This window comes from Maniola jurtina, chromosome 9 (assembly GCF_905333055.1).
Source record: "Maniola jurtina chromosome 9, ilManJurt1.1, whole genome shotgun sequence".
NCBI classification, from domain to species: Eukaryota; Metazoa; Arthropoda; class Insecta; order Lepidoptera; family Nymphalidae; genus Maniola; species Maniola jurtina.
Window position 1 is genome coordinate 7,278,624 of NC_060037.1, and position 25,062 is coordinate 7,303,685.

General features: G+C 36.8%; 1 protein-coding gene and 1 long non-coding RNA gene across 4 annotated transcripts in view; one reads left to right on the top strand and one right to left on the bottom strand.

Annotated features, from left to right (window-relative positions):
* Positions 1-19,786, top strand: part of LOC123867944 (BAI1-associated protein 3) — an 88,815-nt gene extending 69,029 nt beyond the window's left edge. For all 3 annotated transcript variants that reach the window (XM_045910269.1, XM_045910270.1, XM_045910271.1), the window contains 8 exons: positions 6,291-6,451; positions 10,504-10,594; positions 13,420-13,582; positions 15,922-16,147; positions 16,549-16,714; positions 18,214-18,373; positions 18,623-18,857; positions 19,684-19,786. In XM_045910269.1, coding sequence (XP_045766225.1) covers positions 6,291-6,451; positions 10,504-10,594; positions 13,420-13,582; positions 15,922-16,147; positions 16,549-16,714; positions 18,214-18,373; positions 18,623-18,857; positions 19,684-19,778 — 1,297 coding nt within the window. In that variant the 3' untranslated portion in view covers positions 19,779-19,786. The remainder of the gene's footprint in view (positions 1-6,290; positions 6,452-10,503; positions 10,595-13,419; positions 13,583-15,921; positions 16,148-16,548; positions 16,715-18,213; positions 18,374-18,622; positions 18,858-19,683) is intronic.
* LOC123868006 lies at positions 14,007-24,739 on the bottom strand. The gene is made up of 3 exons (XR_006796549.1): positions 24,485-24,739; positions 18,875-18,890; positions 14,007-14,018 (listed from the first exon to the last, which is right to left on the bottom strand). It is a non-coding gene; the product is annotated as an uncharacterized LOC123868006 (long non-coding RNA).
* Positions 24,740-25,062: the final 323 nt, after the last annotated feature.

The window sequence follows — 25,062 nt, forward strand, 5'->3', positions numbered from 1 at the left end:
CCGGAAACAAATTATAATGTGAGTCCCGCGCTTCTAAAGGCCAAGCCAAAGCTGGCTCCCATATCGATATTAGATTTCGATGGTGACATAAAATCCTTTCAGATGTTCTATACGACCTTCAAGTCAGTAGTAGATAATAATCCATTACTCACCGATGCCGAAAAGCTATTTTATCTATTACCGAAGCTGAAGGGAAAGGCAAAAAGCGCGATCGCGGGAATTTCTCCGTGTGCTGAAAATTATCAGTTAATTTTACAGACGCTTATCAATCGCTTCGATGATAAACGAATGTTAACTTCCGCATATTTGCATGAATTATTTCGTTATAAAGGTTTTCAAATTCCCTCTGCAGCTAACTTTGAATCTTTCATAGACCAGTTCGCTGGCGCAGTGAGCGCTTTAAAAAACTTAAAATTAGATAATTTGGCTGATCTCATTATATTGCATATAGCTACACAAAAGATAGACACTGAGACAGTACGTGCGTTTGAAACAAAGTGCGGAAAGAAAATACCTAGCTTCGACGATTTTGTGGAATTTATCACGACTCGCGCGAAGGTATTCGAACGTACTAATAAAAATACAACAAACGTTTCGGATACACGTCAAAATAAAAATATAAAACAGACAAGCCACGGGTCTTCTGGCAGTGCGCCGAAGTACCAGGCTTATGTAAGCACAGTTGATAAGCCTACCTCGTCTAAATGTCTATGTAAAAATATATCGCATACGTTTTTATATAAATGTGCCGATTTTAATAAATTATCAACCCCTCAGGAACGTTTTAAGTGCGTTAAGGATAAAAATGCCTGTGTAAATTGTTTGTCTGTCTTACATAAAGTAGGTCAATGCGGGGTCCCCCCTCATTGTTCCTGTGGATTATCGCATAATAAAAGACTTCACTTTCAACGTCGCGAAGAAAATAGTCACGCGTCAAGCATAGACGGAGCTGTGACGTCATCGTCACCGCCTATACCTAACAAATCGTCGCTCGTAGCAAGTGAACGCACCGACGTAGCTCCAAGTGCTACGGACGTAGGCGCTTCTACAAGCGCTACGCATTCGTACAGTAGTCAAATATCGAATCGTGTAGGAGATAAGCGATCTACTGTCCTATTAGCTACAGCACAAGTTGCAGTTTATGATAGCAACGGTAAGCGACATATAATTCGTGTTTTATTAGACAGCGCTTCTCAAGCAGATTTTATATCTCGAGAATGTTGCGAGCGTCTAGGCTTTCAATGGTCAAAAACAGAACCTACTATTGTTAAAGGATTCGGTGGAATAGAAAAGGTTATTCAATCCAATTCAGTTAATTTTAAATTTTACTCTCGCTTCAATGACGACGTTAGCTTCAATATTTCGCCACTCGTCGTTGACAAAGTGACAGATAAATTGCCTACGGCTGTGGTAGATACGTCGGTCCTATCACACCTTAAGGGTATCCCGTTTGCTGACGAAAGTTTCGGCGTACCTGATAAAATAGATGCTTTAATAGGAGCTTCCCTATTCCCGCATTTGCTTCTGCCCGACGACGTCCATACGTCACGTCGCGACTCGTCGATGCCAGTCGCACTGCGCACGGTCTTAGGTCTCGTGCTCATGGGCAATGCGCCTACGATATCTACCGTGAATACATACTCGGCCTTGACATGTTGTTTCGTTCAAGAGCCTCCCGCTATTGACTCTATAGTTAGGCGTTTCTGGGAACTCGAAGAGCTTCCTTCCGCTTCGGTTCAACATCCCGACGATGCTGAATGCGAAGACTTTTATACTTCGACTACTATCCGTGATCCCGTCACTGGCAGATACGTTGTCGGCCTGCCATTTAAAGAGGATGTATGTTCGCTAGGGAATTCTATGGACGTAGCTAAAAAACGTTTCGCTTGCCTCGAAAGAAAGCTCGAAGCTTCACCTAAATTGAGGTCAGCGTATGATGACGTCATAAAAAATTATCTCGCGAAAGATTATATATCTCCCGCGCCTTCGTATGATTCTCAAGATCCTGTTCCTATCTATGTGATGCCCCATACAGGAATCCTAAGGGAAGACAAATCGACGAAATTGAGAATGGTCGTAGATGCTTCATGTCCTTCCAGCTCCGGTCAGGCATTGAACCATCTGCTACATTCCGGCCCTAACCTACAGGGTGATCTATTTAAAATAATTTTAAATTTTCGTCTACATGAGATAGCAATGACAGCCGATTGTCGCGAGCAATTTCTACAAATAATTATGCGCGAAGCTGATCGTCGCTATCAATGCTTCTTATATCGCTTTAGACCACAAGACCCTCTCGTGCTATATCAATTCAATCGTGTCTGTTTTGGCCTCACTTCGAGTCCATACCATGCACTGCGCACGGTACGACAGCTCGTCGAAGATGATGGCGCGAAATATCCGCTAGCGAGTAGCATTGTGCTACCGGCGCTATACATGGATGACGTTGCTTTCTCGCTTCCTTGCGAGCGTGAAGCAGTCACTGCGTCACAACAGATGATTGACTTGTTCAAAGGCGCACAGTGGGATTTAATCAAGTGGAATAGCAATTCTCGTGAAGTTTTAAATCATATTCCAGCTTCGCACAAACTTCCTACTGAAGTGGAGTTTGATAAAACCGTGCACCATAAGATACTTGGTTTGCATTGGTCTACCGAAAATGACTCGTTTTATTTCAAAATTTCCGTACCCGACGATGTGACATGCACTAAGCGCTCCATCTTGTCGACTGTTGCCCGTCTGTGGGACATAATGGGCTTCGTTGCTCCCACAGTCGTGTATGCCAAAATATTAATTAAAATGCTTTGGCAATTAAACCTTGATTGGGACACTGTAGCTCCACCACACATCATTAAGATGTGGAGACAGTTTTGCGATGAGCTACCAGCCCTGAATAAACTTCACATACCACGTCATGTGGGCGTGACCGAAGGCTGTGAAATAACTCTTTTGGGACTGTCAGATGCTAGCCTCGAAGCTTACGGTGCTGTAGTTTATTTGCACGTGAGTTCACCTTCTGGCAACACTGTGCGTCTTGTTTGCGCGAAAAGTAAAGTTTCGCCGACAAAACCACATTCGATCGCGCGTCTCGAGCTACTAGGTGGCGTCTTACTATCGAAATTGCTTCGTACTGTACATGACAATTATGCTGAGCGCGTCCCAATCAAAGCTTCGTATGCATTTCTCGACTCAAAAGTCGCCTTGTATTGGATCAAGAGTTCTCCGCATAGATGGCAGACTTTCGTCGCGAATCGCGTGGTTAAAATAACAGAGAATATCTCACCTGATAACTTTTATCACTGCGCTGGCACTGAGAACTCAGCTGATATTTTATCCAGGGGTGTCACTCCTGAGAAACTTGTCTCAGACCCTCTGTGGCTCCATGGTCCGCCGTGGGCCTCGCTGCACCCGTCTCAGTGGCCGCTCAAGACTCTTGATGGGCAATGTATAGATGACTTACCCGAGCGAAAAATTCTGACACATCCTGTGTGTACGTCTGTAAGGCAATGCGCTTTATATGAGCTTGCCCTCCGTACTTCCTCGTGGAGTAAACTTCTACGTATAATCGTATATATTTATAGGTGTTTAAAGTTACTTCCACGTCGTAGTACTACAACAATAACTGCTGAAGACTTAGATTTTGCAGAGAATAGGATGCTTCGCGTTCTGCAAAATCAATATTTTGCTAACGAATATTTTAAAATTCAAAATAACGCACCATGCTCGCCGGCGTTTAATCGCCTGCGACCATTTATCGATAATGGTTTGATCCGTGTCGGTGGTCGTCTTGTCAATTCGGGACTCGACTTTGAAAAAATACACCCGGTCGTATTGCCTCGCAATGACCATGTGGTAAACATGATCATCGATTATTACCACATTAAACATCTACATGCTGGACCAGAACTTCTAATGGCTTTACTTCGGCAGAAATTCTGGATTTTGTCAGCACGCCGAATTATAAGGCAGAGAGTCCACAAATGTAATACTTGCTTTCGCGCCAAGCCGCGTCCGACATATCCATTAATGGCGGATCTTCCTGATATCCGTACGCGTCCCGCGTTAAAGGCTTTTACTTTCACAGGCTGTGATTATGCGGGTCCTATACCATACGTTCCGGTACGCCGCCGTGGCGTACACAGCGAAAAAGCATATATAGTTCTATTTACATGTCTCACTACGAGATCTACACATATTGAGGTCGCTACCTCACTTAACACTCCCAGCTTTCTTGCTGCATTTAAAAAATTTCTCTCGAGACGTGGGCCTATTCAGGTGCTTTATAGCGACCGAGGTACGAATTTCCAAGGTGCTGCTTCGTACCTTCGTGATCTATATAAGTTTCTTAGAGATGATTATTATCCAAAGTTAGAACAAGAATGCGCCGAGAGTCGCATAACTTGGAAGTTCATATGTCCCAATAGCCCGCACCAAGGGGGTGCGTGGGAGAGTATGGTAAAGGTAACAAAATCGATTTTGTTTAGAGTCATAGGACAACAGCTCCTTTCCTATGAGGAACTGTGTACTGTACTCACACAAGTCGAATGTCTACTTAATTCGCGTCCGCTGACGGTACTCAGCTCTGATCCCGCGGAGCCTTCAGCTCTTACGCCAAGTCACTTTCTACATACTGCGCCCCTGCTTTCCTTACCTGCGCCTGATGTCAATTCAGATAAAATGAACTTACTTGACAGGCACTCGTTAATGGATAAAATGGTCCAATCCTTTTGGAATCGTTGGAGGATGGAGTATCTACATAGTCTACAGGTTAGACAAAAATGGAATACTCCTTCCGCTCCAATCACACCAGGAACTGTCGTTGTAGTCATAAACGATAACGTACCGCCCCTGGCTTGGCCTCTAGCAGTAGTGGAGAAAGTGCACCCCGCGAAAGATGGCATAATACGCGTAGCGACCGTGAAAATTTCTGGGAGAACTTATCTCCGTCCGGTTGTTCGATTATGCCCTCTTCCAACGCAGTAAGCATTATATAAAGCTTCAAGTTTAGATAGTAAATTAGCTTATAATTTTATACCATATCCTATATATATTAAATACTAACATTCTTAATGTAACTTAACTCGATATAATATTTCATGTCCCCTTAGACTAATTTATACGCAATGTGCGTTCCTCATAGAGCCCTATTCGCTCTACTTCTTGTTAAAGGTGACCCTTTAAAGGGGGGTGGATGGTTGCGCCAGTTAAAAATAAATACAAATTTAATTAAATTACGCGGTGCCTTCCTAAATTCCACTTTCCATACACCCTGAAAGCACTGAAGGACCAAAAGGCGAGAAGCCAGAGCTGCCTCAGTGGACAAAATTAGAAAAAAAGCTACAACGATGGCGCCACTTACACACTTCGAAAAAGCAAGGAAGCAATGTGTCGTGCTCGTAACATAAAATAATAATTTTAACGTATTCCCGACTTTTTATTTCTATATGATTGTGCCAAAATATCAGTGAAGTGATCCGCGACGTGCATTCGGAGAGGAAGAGGCAACGGCGCCGTTAGCAGTCCAGAAGATAGACAGACCAGAGGTTAGTGCTGTTCCCTTCTTCCAGAAAATTCCTATCTCTTTTTTATAGCACCGCGTCACTTTTTTGATTTTAATATTACAGTCCACTACTATCACAATATCATAAAATAACATAACGTAACTGGCGCAATCACTGTCTATAATAATTTGCTAATTCATTTTGTTGTATAGTCTCTCAACGGTAATTTCAAATAAACAGTGGTTTAAATAGCCCCAAGGGATGTGTTCAAAACGAAATGTAATATAGGCATCGATGTATATAGGCTGACATGATTACACGTGCAAGAAACTTATTCGGAAACTGAACATTAACAGAATTTCATGGTTATTTTGAAGTTTTAAATTAGTATGAGGTTACACCAAGTCTCCGTTAAGAGGGATAGAATGTAAGCTTCTCAATTTACCGTCTAATTACTACTTTGTTGAATAGAAGCCCAGCTAAAATTTCACATCTCTGTCTATGAGCGAATTTACAGCTCTGTTACATTGACGCCTTCGAGCTAGTAGGTACATGCATCGCCACAGTGTAATGTGGTGTAGTGTCCGCTATTAGGCACTATCAGTAGGCACCGGTTCAGCATTTTTTATGGCTTAGACAGACATAGTGTGACAGCAGCGACGTGCTTCGGCCAAGTGTCAAAGCTACGGTTTCCTAAAAAAGAGGTATCGTCACATAGCGACCGTAATATAGCGTCGAGTGACGTCTTTGAGAGGTCTATGGAACTCTAACAAGAGTATTTTTGCGCAGTTTGTATCACATGCGAATGGTATGGCGAGCCATTGGTGGTGCTGAAGAAGGCACGGTAGGCGGAGGGCTAAGGCTTTTAGAAGCAGCCTGCGCAACTGCTTTGCACTACGCTGATCTGGTACACGGCGCGCTCGCAGATCAGGGGTACTACGAGAACCATGGTAAGTTATACCACAGATTACTAACTATCGCTACGTAAAGAAGGGACACTCACGCCCCTTGCCAAATAGTCGCCGTATGTCACGTGCCGTATTGGTACGTAATGGCACCTACTGGCATTGCCGCGCTGGCGACACTTAAGTTCTCATCTTCTTGTTTTGCGAGCAAGAAGCATCGATCTTGCTTACGTACAGCGTTGTCCTTGTCCCGCTTGTTTGGTTTCACTCACACATACACACACAAAACGTTAAGTTGTTCTTATCATTATCATGACACCGTTGGATGAGTCCTATGTTATAGCTTAAAATTAAAACGCACACTTACTTGTATAATTTACATTTCCATTTTTCATGAAAATTGTTTCATATCCTTTTTATCGATGGCAATTTAATCTCTTTATACTTTATAGAGAGAGCTTTTATGCACTAGTTCCAGCGATATTTTTACAAAATTGGAAAACATTGTTGCAAACAACATTTCTTCGTACACCGCTCTTGAAGACGTAATTGATGAGACAGTAACTTTACTAAACTTTAGTTATAAACGACATTGTGTCTATCGGTTTTATTACTTTTAAAAGTTACATGTAATAAACCAAGAACTGTTCAAACTAAATAATTTCTTTCTGTCGTAGAAACCTGTTCGATTCATAATGCTATAAGGCGCGATTCTTGGATGAATCATGTTTTATTTAGCACTGAAATAATAAATACATACAATATAAATGCGTTCGAAGAGTTGTACGGTACAAAATGACAGTGATTTTTTGTGTTTATTCGTAACATTGGGTTAAAATTGACACTTATTGTGTCAAATGGTCTTCGTATGAAGATTTTGTGGACAGATGTCTTAGCACTATATTGAATTCGGAGTAGGTTCACATGACGCTCACTGCAGCTATCAGTGCAGCGCCAAAATGATGGAAATAAAGCTGGTTCAAGCAATCGCAGGTCCAGTGTACCTACTTATAATAAATAGCGCAGATCAGTGTATTTAGATACTTTAACGGAAAATTATTGATGTTTTGCCGTTGCTTTGCGTCAATTTCATTTTTTGTAATCATTTTAAAAAGTCAGTTCAGTATTTTAGTTAAATAGATACATTTAAAACTAGAACTATCAATTTATTATCATTAAGAGGGGTCTCTCCGTCACTCGCTCCATACAAACGTAGTTCCAATTTCATTTGAATATTAAGCAACCAAAGTCCATGAAATTTTGCAGACATATTCTAGAAACTAATATCTATGCCTGTGGTTTTCCAGATTTCTGTTAAAATATTCGGTTTCAAAGTTACGCGGTTTTAAAAATTCATATACAAATCTTTGAGCTCCTGTAATTTTGAGACTACATATTTTTAGAAAAATCTAAAACACCACAGGCACAGATATTAGTTTCTAGAATATGTCTGCAAAATTTCATGGACTTTGGTTGCTTAATATTCAAATGAAATTGGAACTACGATTGTATGGAGTAAGTGACGGAGAGAGCCCTGTTAATACAGGAAAATCGCAAATTATTTAACTTAAACATTTCTTTCCAATAAGTTTTTCAAATTGAGAACTAAAATGATTTTCCTTTTTTTCTTATTATCGACGCTCACTTTAGCGGTTAGCGCCCTTGAAACAAGAGTTTCAGTGGAGCATTCTCGTTACCACTTTTAACAATCCACGCGCTCTTCAATATAGTTAACAACAATAGAATTGGGTTCTATGTTGAAATATAAAATCTATTTTTCTTCTTATATTCGAAATATTAATTTATGATTATAATGGGTGGGGGAATAATTTATTGTCTTAAAAAGAACGTGACCTAACTTAAAAATTTTGCCTAGCCTGCGCTTGGAAACACATAGTTAACTGTGCTATTTATTACTCCAATATTCTAGTACAGGGACTATAATTATAATATGAAAGACTATAAAATAAGCCCTCCATCATGCAACAACTTACGTAGGTATCTATCCTCTCTTTTAAAATAGTCTAAACTAGTCTTACCAGCTACCCCAACAAAATATATACTAGCTAGTAATAAACTACGGCAGACCATTGCAGTCGTGCCTACCTCCATCAATCATTTTACTTAACGAGTACAAAAAATCGGTCAAGAGCAAGTCGGACTAGTACACGAAGGGTCCCGTAGTTACCATCGTTACAAGATATAACACTATGTCCTTTAAGATTTTTTCAATTTGCGTGTCGGCCATTTTATAAATCGCCATCATGGTTTTTTATTATTTATTGTCATAGCGGCAATAGATATACACACTCCGTGAAAATAAGGAATCTCTGACTATTACGGTTCATGAGATTCAGCCCGCTGACAGATAGACAAAGAGACGGACGGACAGTGGAGGCTTAGTAATAGAGTCGCGGTGGGACCCATCGGATATGGAACCCTAAAAACCTACTTTTTTAGGTTTTTACTACGAAACTGCTGGCAATAAATCAAAATTCCTTGAATGGCGTCGCTTTCCTACCCCAGGTGTGACTTATATACGCTAGCAGATTTAATATGTGCGATGAGAAAGCAAAACTTTTCTTTTGCTTGGATATTAGTATACTTAACAATCTCTACGTGTAAAATCTTGCGTAAGTAATTCAATTAAGATTTGATTTAAACATGGAAAGTTGAAATTGAATTTTTCGTACATCCACTTTTTAAAGCTTTTTTTTTACTTGTACTTTTTTTATACGTTTTTTAACTTGTCTGCTGCTGCTAGCAAGTGATGATGTAGCTTAAGATGTAGCGCAAGCCTAGAAGATGCCTATTTACTATTGACCCGAAGGTACTCATATCAAAATTGGAGGGGAAAACTGATGCCGGTAATAAATTAAACGTGCCCTTACAAAGCAGCAGTTCGGAAAATTCATTTTAGTGACCACTTCAAAGGCACTCCAATTATTGCTTTGGTTACAATAAATTGGTAACATCATTATCATTAATTAATATTGTATTATCTCGGACTGGATAGATTTTTTCCTACTTTGCTAGTTCACTCTCAATATGCCCTGACGAAATTTTAGACTATCGTTTTATTTGCGCGTTTTGCACTAGTTTTGGTATACGCACAATACACGCGCACTAGATTTTGACTTTCAATAAAACGAACGCACGTGTATGCGCACATCCCGACGTGTTCGCTCGAACTCGTGGGTCAGTCAGTAAGTATCGTCACAGTTTTACGATAGTATATCGTAAATCTGTGGTATTGTAGTACTATCACAGATTTATGATCTGTGGTATTATGGATTGTCGTCGCTCGCAACTCGCGCGTAGCCGAATCTGTAGATACTCTCGTACGAGATGCGCGTGTGAGAAAAGGTGCGTGTATACGTGCTTACAAAAACGAGCTTAAATGCGCAAAAAAACACTAATCTGAAATTGCTCCTATACCTCCCAGTTTTAGTAACTCCCAATTAAGCAATCCTGACCGCTAAAGGTCACTCTAGTACTTACTGTGTTCTCATGAGGCGTGAGTAGGAACCGTTCATTAGTGACCTCTTCAAAACGCTCCAACCACTTCAAAACACTTCTCGTGTTGTGAAATCGTTCGCAGCCATTGACCTCTGCAAATACAAGTACGCTGGACATGCGATTGCCGACATGTTTTTGAAGCAACGAGATTTTCGCCAATTTGGCGCTGATAGCAGCAGTGAACGCTGTGTGAGCGTACTCGGAACTAAATGTTAATGATGAGACATCTGTCAACATCGTATCACTACGAAGACCATTTGCACATATTTTTTTTTCTAATTTTAAGTCCCGGTACGCTCGGTGAAGCGCTTTGAATCGACGCAAAAAATAATTAGGGCGGATTCTTCACATTTAAAATTTTATGAAATACCATATGGTATTCGCACCATAAAAATGTACGCACAAATTACGAAAATAACAAAAAAACTTAAAATGGGTTTTCTATTTATATGGATTTGTATGGGTTTTTTGATAGCCTCAATTTCTATGTAACATGAAAAATATTCCGAGCCACAAAATGTGAGTAATTCTTTTATTGAAAATAGCGGACGCAAGTGTAATACAAACAAATATTACAGGGCAGAACAAAACGACCGAGGAGATATGCACGATTGTGAACAACCTGGAGTATGTGCGCCGCTCTCTCGCTGAATACGACGACGATCACATGTAAGTCCACTAGTCTTTAAACCGAGCTACATACCTAAGAATTCAAACAACTGCTCTACTCGAAAAACTACATCATCGAGTCCTACGTAACTTCTACGTAAATAATTTCACCCTCACACATTACCCTCACATATTAACACCCTCCTCATATAGGATATAACCAGAACGCTTGCAAAAAACGAAGACAGGTGATAGTTTTGATAAGATACCATAAAAAAAAACAACGAAAAAAATGAAAAAAATGATACATTTTTTAAAAGTTCATAATATATTGCAAAAAAAAACCATCTGACTGACGCTAGACTACCGTAAACAGGTCACTCGAAGTCAATGCAGCGTCGTAGGTGGGGCATTGACCCGAGTTTTGCATGCTATACAATCTCCTCAAATCGCATCAAAAAACTCCGCATTTTAAATCCTTCCTCGGGTCCTAAGGATCTATCCTACCTTAAATCTTATTCACGGCCCGCCGCCGTATGAAGTGGGATGGGACTATAGACACTGTAACCTACACTAATTCAGTACAACCAAATAACATGCCCACTGAGGTATGCAATAGGCTGCTGGATACATGAACCGATTAGCCTTAATTTCGCATCACTTGAAGAGCAAAAGTTCACGCTTGGCAGAATTAGCAACGATTGAGTCGCTCGCAGCTCTACATTTTCTCTGCCACCCCAGTGAGCTCGGCACGAGACGTTTGTAGAAAATACTTTTATGAAAAGTGACACTTTGCTCTGTAACATGCACGGAAGGTTATGTCTAAGGTTATCTTTTATTGGTTTTGAGCTTGAGTTTCACCTTCTAAAAATAAATACCTACTTGCTGGGAAATATTAATATCAAGCTATCAGGCTACTTAATCTAAATAGATATATAAAAGTCCTGACTTCAATTCACATTGTGGTTTTGACTCTTCCGAACCTATATTGTGGAGAATCGGGAGGGTCCGGTCCATTTGATACTCATAAAATAATATGAACAAGAATTATTACATAAATAGCGGATACCCGGCGTATGCTAACTACGCTTAAAAAATCATCGCATTATTGCCTTTCTAATGAAACTGGTTTGGGGCACATCGTTTGGATGGTCTCAAAATCTATAACAGACATAGGTAGAAACATTTTGTGTTTTTAAATTAAAACAACCTCTACTTTTCTTACGTGCCAACAAATTATAAAATACAACCCGGCTTTGTGATAGAAAGACACAAATTAAATTGCTTGGTGTTAGTTATTATTAATTAGGTGTAATAGTAACATAGATATAAGCCTCAATAGCTCAACGGTTATAGGAGCGGACCGAAAACCGAAAGGTCGGAGGTTCAAACCCCACCCGTTGCACTATTGTCGTACCCACTCCTAGCGCAAGCTTAACGCTTAGTTGGAGGGGAAAAGGGGAATGTTAGTCATGATTAAAATGACTAATATTCTTTTTTAAAACAAAAAAAAAGATATACAACGGATTAGTAACGGAAACCTATTGGAACTTTATTTCAAGGAAGTATTACTTCCTTGAAATAAAGTTCCGATAGGTAGTAGGTACCTGCGTGGTTAATAATATTTTATGAAGCCATTTTCATAATAAAGGGAAGCGAGGTAGAGTTATTACCTATTTTATGGATAAAATTACTCTTTGTCGTAGGACAGTGGGGAATGTGTGCATGAGAATAGACAATAGGATAAATATCCGAGAAAATATTTCTAAAGGCACTCATATTAGGGCGGGAGAAAAATGTAACCTTTTCCACCCTTAGGTACTCTCTTTAGACGTTTTCTCGGAATCAATACCAATACCGAAAACTATATAACAGACAGTGGATTTTTGTTAAGGTCCATGAGACGGGTCTGCCCGCGAAATTAAAATTTAATCTGGTTTTTCGCAATTTGTAAATTAATACGACAAAGTAGGCTTATGGCATTTTAATTCCGACAGTGGCAGTAACATCTTCATAGGATTACATAAAAATCTTTACTTGAAAGTGTTCAGTTTAAAAAATTAGTCAAAATAATGAGTTTGACATGAGTTACTCACAAATTAGTCGATGCTTTAACTAATTTCTTAAACTGGACCCTTTCAAGCAAAGATTTTTATTTAAACCTGTGAGGATGATACTGCCATTGGCGGAATCAAAGTGCCATAAGCCTAATTTGTCGTATTAGTTTACAAATTGCGAAAAACCAAAATTTGAATTTCGTGGGCAGACCCGTCTCATGCACCTTAAGGTAGAGTTTCTGGTACGCGACAGCGACGCTCGACAGCGACATGCGACTCCTAGTGTCGCGCGATTGCGAAATGTTCTCATTGCCGTCGCTTACCACAAAGCTCTCCGTATCTTTCTACAAAGCAATACTTACTAGGCGATACTTGTGCAATGAAAGTGTTGCCTATCACGTCACGGTCGCGTACCACAAATTCTACCTTAACAGATACCAAGAAAAATTCTGTTGCTCGACCCTAGAGATTGGATTTTCTTATATCATTTTTCTTTGTGTCAACCAAAAAAAATATTTATTTTGTATGTTACTAATGTAAAAATAGGTACTTATAAAGTAATTTAGTCGCGCAAGGTATTCAAATCTTCATCTGTCATCTTTATCTATCATTGAGTCGGTAAAAGTTCAATGACCAAGATCAATGGGCTATGTTATATGTACCTACTCTACATATTGGGGCAGTCTTAGTCATGAGTTGTTTATAGAGGGGTGCCGCGTGGAGATTTCTGATTTTCTACGGGTTTAGAGCATTAAGTTGTGCGGGAAGATAAAAAATAAAACAATAGTTGTAAATGCACCGTGTTTTAATTTATTATTCTCTCATTAGTGCAAACGATGAAAACGCGCGGCAACTAGTGCGCGGAGCTCTCGGAACGCTGGATTCTCGATCAACGCGCGCCGCGGCGCCGCTCGCGGCTCGTGCACGCCCACCTTTACGAAAAGCTGTCTTCCACCTCGCTTGGTCTCCCGATACTCTGCCTACGCCTCAGGTATTCCTACCAATATTTTTTTTTACTGTAGCGTTAAAGTGTTAAAGTACTTGCACCGTTAGATTATTTTTTTTTTTTTTAACTTTTTGCATCGACGATTAAGGTACATCGTTGTATACTTAGGCATAATTTACGCGCTACATTTCGATCTTCAGTAAAACCGAACGCACGTACACGCGGTAAATAGGTACGCGTGTACGAAATACGTGCTACGAAGTACGAAAAACGCTAATCTGTAACCGCTCTAGTCAACGTCTAACGAGAGAAACGGTTTTAAGACAAGTCCCTTGTGTGATGTAACGCATAAGTTTAACAACCTTAATCTTTAGGCAAATTATGAAGGTCTCGAGACGTGCCCAGGAACTTTGACGTGTTCAAATAACTTACCTACCCACGATTAAAACGAGTTTGTTTTATCATCATCTTAATAATTATCCTTTGCTGATAGGGTGATTACAAACTACGAACGAAGCCTCCCTCCACACCAGACTAGAAATGATCTAGAAATATTATATTTTCAAATTGCCCCTGCTGGAAATCGAACCCTGGACCTTGCGCTTACAAGACCACAACACACGAGTAGATATTATGTGACCACAGCGCGCACCATTTAGAATAGAATAGATTTTTATTCAAATTGCGCCAGGGATCTCGTCTCTTTCTCGTCAATATAATTATACCTACTCGATAAGGACTACAAAATTTAACTAATGACGATTATATTATTTAAAATTAGAGCCTCAATAGCTCAACCGGTAAAGGAGTGGACTGAAAATCGAAAGATCGACGGTTCAAACCCCGCCCGTTGCACTATTGTCGTACCTACTCCTAGCACAAGCCTGACGCGTAGTTGGAGAGGAAAGGGGAATATTAGTCATTTAACATGGCTAATATTCTTTTATTAAAAAAAATTATACCTACTTATATATTCCTCATTTTTATGACCTATATATTCCTCATTTTCCATACATTCTGTTATGATTATGGTTATTAAACTCCACGTTCTGTATCAGTGAACAGATATTATTATCCTGAAGCCTTTATCCCCGTGCCATTTTAACTTTATAAAACTAATAACCCGCGCATGAAGCACTTCAGGTTATTTTTTATTCGATTTTATTGAGTTTGCCGGGCTATTGGGTATATGTACCTACTGCGAAAATTAATGCATTAGGACGATCGATTATCTATAGGTAGATGTAGTAGATAGTCATGTATGAGATGAAATTCTACTTAAGATACTATTAAATTTGTTTTTGCATACTACCTCGTATGGAAAACTGTACAAATATAAATACATCCTAAGATTGTTTTTTTTAATGTGTGTCCTCTATTTTTTTCACCGACATGGTGGTCGGAAACTCGACGATTGAGGATTTTAAAATATTATATCACCTATTTTAGAGAAATCAATCTAAACAATTGAACTTCTTATTTAATTTAATGAACTTCTTAATTTTTTAAAGTCGGTCTTTAACAAGAATTTATGAAATTATAAAATACTTCAAGCACTCTTACAGAATCTAATAATAAAATATTTTATTTATTTATTGGCTATTACAAATGAAAGTATCTGCAACTACACTTGAATTTGAAGTTGAACAAATCTATGTTCAATTTCTGTGAGCAGGACGTGTTTTGAAAGCTTTATTCCTTTGCCAATACTTTATACCACTTAAAAAGTTGGCCATAGTCTACCATGATGCACTGGCCAAGTGCGGATTAGTAGACTTCACACACCTTTGTGAACATTATGGAGAACTCTCAAACATGCAGGTTTCCTCACGATATTTTCTTCACCGTTAAAGCAAGTGATATTTAATTACTTAAAACGCACATAACTCGTAAAAGTTAGTAAAACGTGCCCGGGATCGAAACCCCAAACTTTGATGAGGAGGCGAAAGTCCTAACCACTAAGCTATCACAGCTATACAATAGAACTAGCGTGCTGATATTGATACTAAATTAATGAATGATTTTGCATTATAACACAAATGAGCGTTATCTAACCATAGGTAATTTGATTATATCACACATTTATTTATTTTACGATTGGTAACTGCAGTAAGTGAATACTCAAATTCCCATTACAATTAAACGAACCATTAGAATTAGAAGCAGGTAGCGTAGCGAACCTACGATAAAGACGTAGCGACTACGTAGCATCAGCGCTACATCATTTAGTCGTATTTTTTTCTATAAAATGAACAGTTAATTCTTCCAATCCTTTGCTTATATTAATCTGATATTATAATTGATGAGTTTTCAAATAATCTACGATTTGATACATAATATTTAATTATTTATTATATACGTAATGGTTTTGTTTTATCGTGCAGGCAATAACTCCGCTCCTAGAATACCTGGATCAACATCTATCATCTTTAAATACGTGGTTATTACCACGAGTCTTCATTCGAGCTCTCGCCGGTTGTTGGAGTGCTGTTCTCAAGGAGGTCTCCGCACAGGCTGATGCGGGAGGGGCTGAGAAGCCAAGAGTCTATCACCATAGGCTCAGAGAAGCCCTAGACCTTTTGGTTGAATTCTTCCATGCTGAGGGAAAAGGTATTATAATCTAGATGACTACATACATGTAATTAATTTTTTTAGCAAACACTTTTAAAGCTCAAACAGTCATCACAAAGCAATCATAGCAAAACATCACATCATATTATAAACGTAATAATTGATTAACGTTTCGATAAGACTAAGACTGGCTAAGATCTAAGAGCGTACTTACTTTGGTTTTGCTCTAACTTGAGATAGAAATGTTTTACCATTGCATTTTCTTCCGGCGCTTCTTCTGCTTGAGGCATTTGGCTGTAATGCTCAAGTGTAGGAAGTGTTGAGATAGCAATCCTTGGTTTAACATGTAATGTGTAGCATAATTTACATTAAAAAAAATTATAAAAATTATATTGTAAATATTATATTGATTGAGAAGCTACTGTAAGAATACCTTTTAGGTCTGCCGATGTCAGATGTTCACAACGCCGAATGGACAAGGGTCGAACAAAGGATGCAATACCACCAGGCTCCGACCGAAGAACTCTTAGAACTGTGGCTAGCTGATAGATTAGTTGAACAAACACGGACTCCTTTACCATCACCATATGGATCCATATTAGTTAGGTGAGTTCTATGGCTTGTATTCTTCTATGACTTTATTTTAACACTAGTTGAAACGCAGGGCTTAACTCCGGTAAAATATTATATACCTATATAGCTTACGCTATTTCTGGATAAAGTAGCTTTCTAACGGTAAAAGAATTATCAAAATCGGTTCAGTATTTTCAGAGTTATCGATTATTTACAAACAAACAAACTAATCTTTCTTCTTTAAACTATTAGTATTGATTTATGACCACTAGCTGAAATAATTTTGGTAGGTACCTACCTAAAACGTTCATTTATTAAATAATTAGGATCAAACACCAAACTGTAATTAAGTAGTAAATTGTCTTTATATAGCTACTTTACATTGCCTTATATTACTATCTTTGTATAGTTAAAAGTTTAAAAAGTCCAACTACATAACGTTTAAAAAGAACTACGGAATATAAGAACAGTTTTAAAACAAACATTTTAAAAAATGTAGCACAATCATTCTCTATTGTTATAGACACCAAAAAATATTTTCAAACTGAAATTTCAAAACTGCAGTTGAAATCACTGTTACAAAATTCAACGTTTCAACCAACAATTGTTGTCCGAACTGAACGTACACTTTATATTTTACACGTGTTATATCATCTTTTGTGTTGTCGGAAAACTTCTAATGAAAAATCTCATACAATAAAAAGAAAAGTACTGACTCACTCACTGACTGACCTAAACTCTTGGACCTTAAAAGCTGAAATTTTGCACAGAGATCCCCTTTATAATGTAGACAAGGAATGAAGCAGGATTTTTCGAAACTCCCACGAGAGCAAATAGGTGCGTGCGGGCGTTGCAGTAACATAAAAAACTTTTAGGGTTAGTTTTATACCTACGGGCTACGGAAATTCTTGAGTTGCTTATTCCCAATTTTGTTTTTCGAAGAAATTCTTCTACAATATTGTTCTATATTGTTGACTAGCTTTTGCCTGCGACTTCCTCCGCGTGGAATTAGGTTCTTAAAAATCCCATGTAGCCTAGAATCACTTCCTTTATAAACTTGTCTGTCAAAATTCCTTTAAATTATTCCTTGGCTTCCTCTTAGAATTACCTAAAATCCTGAAATATATAGTTTCTTTATTTCTATTGGAAAGCCCATTATAACAATGACGGACTTTCATAAAAACTTTCCTCCCTAATTCCCTAACTTTCCGGGGGTTTCCGAAAAGCGTGAAACATAAATATTCCTCGTTTTTTAGCCGAACAAACTTAACAAGAATGAACAATATTTATAGATAAACATAGCTTCAAAACTGACAGACTCAGTTTAAAATCCTTTCTTAGCTGATGCCTACGCCATAATAACTATCTGTAAGCCTTTCAGCTCGATTTTTCCAGTAATTTGAGCTGTGCGTTGATAGATCAATAAGTCAGTCACCTTTTCCTTTTACATAAGTTAAAAAAAAAAAAAAAAACAAATAAAATATAACAATCATCTTGTATTTATTAGTGCTTATTACGTATTTGTTTTGTAGAGTGTACTTCAATCACGACTCCCTGTGTGTCGAAGTGCTATCGGCTCGGGACGTGATTCCACTTGATCCCAACGGTTTAAGCGACCCGTTCGTAGTGTTGGAGCTGCTTCCCAAACGCCTCTTTCCTAAGACTCACGAACAAATCACGAACGTGCAAAAGGTTAGTATTGCTCATTTCTCTAATTAAAAGACTCCACTTATACATACATATAAATGTACAACTAGCGCTCTATTTCTTAAAAATGCAAAAATAAGTTTTTGAGTTATCGCCAAAAAACGTAAGCATTTTCAGACAAACCATACCCAGTTCTATAATGCCGACGATATTGTTAATATTAAAAAAAATTACATTTGAATATTTTCGGAAAATTAAGCCAACCTACATACCTACGTATAACATTTTACACAGAAAACACTGAACCCAATTTGGGACGAATGCTTCGAATTCGGCGTGTCATTGGATGCCTGCCGATCGCAGCAAGCAGCGTTGGCGCTCTCAGTATGGGACAAAGATGTGCTGACGGCAGATGATTTTGCCGGTGAAGCGTTTGTTTCACTCTCGCGAGTGCCAGGAGTCAACAGCCATGCTCCGCCCGATCCGTTGCGACCGATCGAATTGCCACTAATGCAGTTGCATGATAGAAGTAAGTCATACGACAACAGATAATTATTATGACCTTTACATGACCAAGTTCCACACGTTAGCAAAACCAACCATTCGTTAGTGATTCTAGCTAAAGTGAATTTTGAGTTTTAGTCTTTGGGTGTTTGGTGTCTTTAGGTACCTAGATAAACTAATATCTAAAATATCAATGTAGTTTAAAGAGGATGTGCTTTTTATGTGGTTGATCAGTCAAAAATATTCAATTAATTATTAATCAGAAATATTTTACTATTGAGACCCTAACCTAATGGCTTCTTTTTGTAACTGATAAGGGCAGTCATGTCAGTCATAAGTCGTCCGAGGACTTGCAAGCGACTGTAATTCATTGAGATATTTTGTCAAATAGATAATAATTATTTATCTACTTCAATCAGCATTCTATTGCACTTATCATATAAGTATACATACACAGAGATTGTACAAAAACGATTTCATTATTGTTCCTATTTATATTGCATACCTATTGCCTATTATTTATTCGATATCTACTTCAGGGAATCGTACCTAATAAAAACATCAATGCGCTTGATGGTGGCATTAAATATTTTAACACTGCAGTATTCCAACTAGAAAGTTTTGATTGAAAAACAATGGAAAGTTACGTAAAGGATGGGGACTTTTACTTTATCCTACAACTTGACTCTTAGGAAAGTTAAGGTTCTAGCAAAGCTTTTGGTACATGGATACTTACAAGTTTGTTAAATATATCAAATATTATGTTAGGTTAGTATTAGGCACCTGCTCATGCAATAATAATATTCTATTAGTTCTGTAACAAACTGTTAAATTTAAGTTGAATTTTACAGATCATCCAATACTGCAGATTTTGGAATCACGAACTACCGACAAACTGGCCATCGATTTTGTCAAGAAACAAAAATTACGTTTTGCCGAACAGTAATTTTGAACTAAAACTTGTTTCGTACTTTATTTTAAGGTGTATTTCTTTACTTCTAAGCACACGTCCATTTTGATCTTGACAATACCAGAAAAATATATTTTAAAGATTTCGATATATATAAATTACTTAGGTGTTACACTATTTATTTCGAACGAATATTGAATTATTAAAATTTTAAATAATGTTTAAGATGTTGCGACACATCAGTATTAATATAAATTGTACTACAAAGACTGTGTTATTCTTCTATTCATGAGAGAGTATTGTGTAAACTTTCAAAAGATCGTCTTTTACTACGTGTATAGCATGCACCTTTGGAGCTTATGTCCCTAGTTGGTAGAATCTAGTAGAAACTCCCGACCAAATACTTTAAGACTTGTTGTAACTATTATTTTTGTATACATACATTCTCTAGCGTGTACCTTAAATACTTCGTAGAAGCACAAAATGCACATTTTGTAAATATTATTTTACTTTAATAAACCCATACTGACGTTTAATTAATTTTAACGTTTGGTAATTATTAAGTTTATCACTAGGATATTATAAAACAATTTTTTCTGAAAAGCCTATATCTTTTTCCGCATATACCTTTGTGCCGTATTATTAAGCTTTAAGATGAGCTTTTCGTCCCTCACCAAACACGTATATCGTAAAATATTTACCTTGTCTGTGTGACGACTGATTTTCATCGTTAGTTTTAAAATTAATGTAATGATTATTATTTGAGGAGCCGGCGAATAAAACAATGTAATTGCGTGAAATAAAATTTTACAGGAATTTTTAAATTGAATGACAGCTTTTGAAACTTTAATGTAAATATACCGTTTTGATCGAAATCGCGAACTTTGGACTCAATTTTGGGTTTAAACTACTTTGCTTGGAAATAAGTGCAGATTTCTATTTAGTGTGCTAAAAACGCGGGTATGAAAAAAAAGTATTTTGATTAGAAGTGTAATTGCACCGTTTTGTTTTTCAGCTCTTCAATAATGACGATTTAAAATTTTATAAATGTACGTGACAAAATGATCATTGTGTATACAAGTTTATTATTATATAAATGGAGATGTATTGATGTTTATTAAATAAGATGTGAATAAAATATATCATGATATATTTAAGTGTATACAAATATTGTGTTTCATATGTTATTAAGTTGGCTTGGATATATTTGTCAAGAGAGTGTTATTATATTAAGTTTTCTATCTTTTTGCGAGCTTCAACTATATTTTTTGTATACAGGGTTAAAAATACTATGTACTATCTTTAAAGAGTAACTTCTCTATATTACTGAAGGAATTTTGTTACAATTTTTTACAAAGCTTTATTTTTTATCTTTATTTTTAGGGAGGTTTATCCTTTTAGATAATGTCAGTCATGGCCCCTGCACAAAAACACACAGAACACTAACGTAACATAGTTTTTTTACAAAACTCAATTTTTTTCATTAAAAAAAAAAAAGTTTTATTGTACTGACAGTTTTGAGCTCAGGTATTTTTAGTTGGCCGAAGCCACTGATGTTCGACCCTTTATTATTCTGAGGCCGAAGGCGATCATTGTCGGCTGTCTGTTCAGTAGATATCTATCAGTAGGAGTGTATCAGATCAATCATAATATAAAAGTTAAAGGGGTTATAGGTGTTTTTAAATTAGCCCTGTAGGTATAGGTGTTTTTTTTTTAAATCACGAAAATTAAATTTTTGCGATTTTATTTACCCGCTCACTATCGTATCATGATTTTTATTTCAATATTGTGTTGTGATGCGACACGCGCGCCATCTTTGGTACGTTGATGGTCTGTCTTGCAGGAAACGTTCCCGCAGCTTCCGGCAACAACTGCAGAAAGTTTCAACTCAATGGAATGAAACAATGAACAATGCATAGGTAACGAATAGAGACAGACAGACAAACATTATTTTTTTAAGCTACGTTGTTTTTATGAACAAATAAGAGCTACTTGCTAAAAATATATTAATTGAATTAATATGATAAACACAAGATGAACAACACAAAAAATATTTAATATATGACAAGTGTTTTTATTACTTCTATATGTTAGTATAAATATACTAAATAAATAATAAATAAAATAATTATTAGTGTTGCGATAAAACGCATGGTGTTTAGCTTTTTGATACTCGTATATATTTTTCTGCAAAGCATTTTAAAGTAGTGTTCAGACTTCAGACATAGGGCATTTGAATTGAGTACTATAGCTTTTTCAATGCAATTACGCCAACAGACTTAAAAAAAATATAATAATAAAAAACCAGAGAGTTGTTCATATTACTAGAGCTAGTAGAGTCGAGTTGAGATATATTTTGACTTTTGTCTTACCAAATTTACTAATAGGGATAATGCCTATGTCAAAAATAAATTATTTCTTAATGAAAATGGAGGGTCTTCCAGCATATCTGAAATCCACATTCTCTGTTAGTTTAAAATTTAATAACCGTTTTAATTATAATCGAGTAAAGTAAAAAAAGCACATCAAAAATTTACAACGCACATTTCATTTTTTGAATCGAACTATCGTATTAAGCGTGCTTTTTCATGTGTTTAGCAAAATCCGTATTGGACTAAATTATGATTGATGACTAAAAAGGACTAGTTGGCTATGTTCAGTGAATTGGCACTGGGCCTGCTTTTACTGTGTACTATGTATATAATATAGGTAATTATAATATGTGTATGTTAATATAACAAGAGTTAAAGAGAGAGATAATATGCAAGTCCTATTAACCAACAACAGAGCTGGTTCGGCTTGTGAAGCGGCTGAAAAAGCTGAAGATTGCAAATACAGGGGTCTAGGCTCCGAATATGATTTTGTCCCATTCGGTGTCGAGACCCTTGGCCCGCGGGGTCCTAGCGCTATAAGGCTTTTTAGGGAAATAGCAAAAAGGTTAGTCGACATCACAGGAGACCGAAGAGCTGGCAGCTACCTCGGACAAAGAATTAGTTTAGCCATTCAAAGAGACTTCTTTTTATCATTTTAGTTATTATATTATATTTTTTAAGGTTTTAGTTTTAGGTTCATTATTTTAATAAATTTCAAGTCCTATTTACCTAAAATATTTACTTTAGTATAACTTTTAAGCTGGCATAATGGTAATCATATAAGATGGGTGCATATTTATGACGGCTGATGTATGAAATTTGCTCCTCCAGTAATATGGCAACTCTTTGATAATAACCATATCTATCAGGCAAATGAATCATATCAAAATCTTTTGTTAAAAATATAACAAGACCATTCCAAAAGTCAATTATTACCTAAATTAGGCTATATACAAAATATATAAAAGTCTTTTACACGCATTTAAAATATATAGTAGTATATTTTGGATCATATTGCTACTTGCTTTCGATTTTGTATTGCTTATGTACACTTGTAGAAACTTCTTTTTCTAAGCAACAAAGTTATAACGAACGATCAAACTGAAACTAATGAATATTTTTCTAACAATAAATATACTCAGATTAACCAAAATATAAAAATAATATTAATGTTTATTTATAATAAGTACATTATTTTAAATTCGAACTTTAAACTTCCTATGTAAAAAAGGTATATCTGACGCGCCCGAACCAAGAAAGGGAAATTGTATAATATTAATACATTTTTGGAAATATTATATTGAATCAAAATATTGTATTTCTATCTAAGACGTCACAATATGGCGGATATAACTTACTTCCCTTTCTTAGTTTGGACGCGTTATACATTCTGTTTGCGTGTGGTCGATATAGGCGACTATTACTTAGATAATAACTAGCAATTATTTTGATCTTATATGTATGAACTATGTATATATGTTACTAAAAAGCAAGAACTACGAAGTCTTAATTAGTAAAAATCCCAACTGGTGTGAGATTTTTTTAATGTAAGATTTGAGATTCAAACTTGTTTTAGTTATTATTCGGACGATTACGCGTTATCTCTTAGGTAAAACCTAGGTTTTGCCGAGTGAATGATGGTAAAAGTCCGAAATTAACGATTATCGTGCGATTATCATAGACCAGCGGGGTTTTATTAGGCATGTCAAATGAGCTTGTTAGCTTTCATAATTCATAGCTCGGCATTTTACCATTAAGATTTGGTAATTCTTAGATTTTACTATAAAATCGTAGGATTTACCGTAGTCCAGGTTTTTACTGAACCTGACATAACATATATCTACAGATTTGCTCAAAGAATTTGTAGCGCAATCTGACGCCGCACTCTTTGTGCTGGACGTCCTCACGCAAGCTAACACCGAACTTTGGACCGAGAATCAGGCTGCCTATTCCACTGAAGCAAAGCGGAGTGGAGATATGTTCAATAGACCAATCCGTTTTTTGTTTCCCTGTATAATTTTCCACGGCTGATCCTTGAAGGCAAGATAGCCGGAAAAAGGGTACCTGGCCATCAAAGAAAGTTGTTTGAGTATCTACGAGTACGTATGTCGTATATCGGGTATATCTGGTCTACTTCCATACTCGGAAATTAAGAAAATTGCACAAGACTTGATGATAATCGTTAGATGTCGTGATAATTTTATCAAGTTAAATATCTCTCAATAACCTGATTTGTCTGGGTTTGGTTGGTAGAAACAGAAGTGTCCGCTTAGCTTCGTTTCACTAATTTTTTTTAAATTAAAATAAGCTTTTACGTATTAAGTTAAACGCAAAATTTTAACAAAAAATTATTAATATAATACTTTTTACGCGTCAAATGTTTCCAAACTTAAGTTATCCTGTCTCGACTACACGCAATGTTCCTTTTAAGTGTCCCTATAGAGCCGTGCTGTAGAGTGTCCAAGTGTCTATATATTGTGTTATTTATTGTGATTTATATAGGTACATATTATATGGCAATCGTTACGTACATGTTTCTAGCTTTAATAAAATATAGATTAATAAAAATTATTTGATTTGCTGTGGCCAATGAAATATATAACAGAACAATAAAATGCATATTTATGTGGTCATTTTGTTATTTTATAATCCCGTAAACAGTGTGAATACTACGAGATTTGTGTGCTTTTTTAGTCGGTACCTCCCTAAGTTTGATCTGTCTAACTTAAAAACTTACATAGATCGTATCATCCTGTATACATTGGCACATAAGTAGCTATATAGATTCTTTTTCTATAACCACAGGTTCGAATCCTAATCTAATAGTCATCTCGCGCTTTTAGGTAAAGAAAACCTAACATCCTTTCAACTTGATAAAAAGTCATTTGCACAAAGAAAAAAATCAGCTGATTTCCGTGACTTCACGGAATTTAGAATTTTAAAACTGT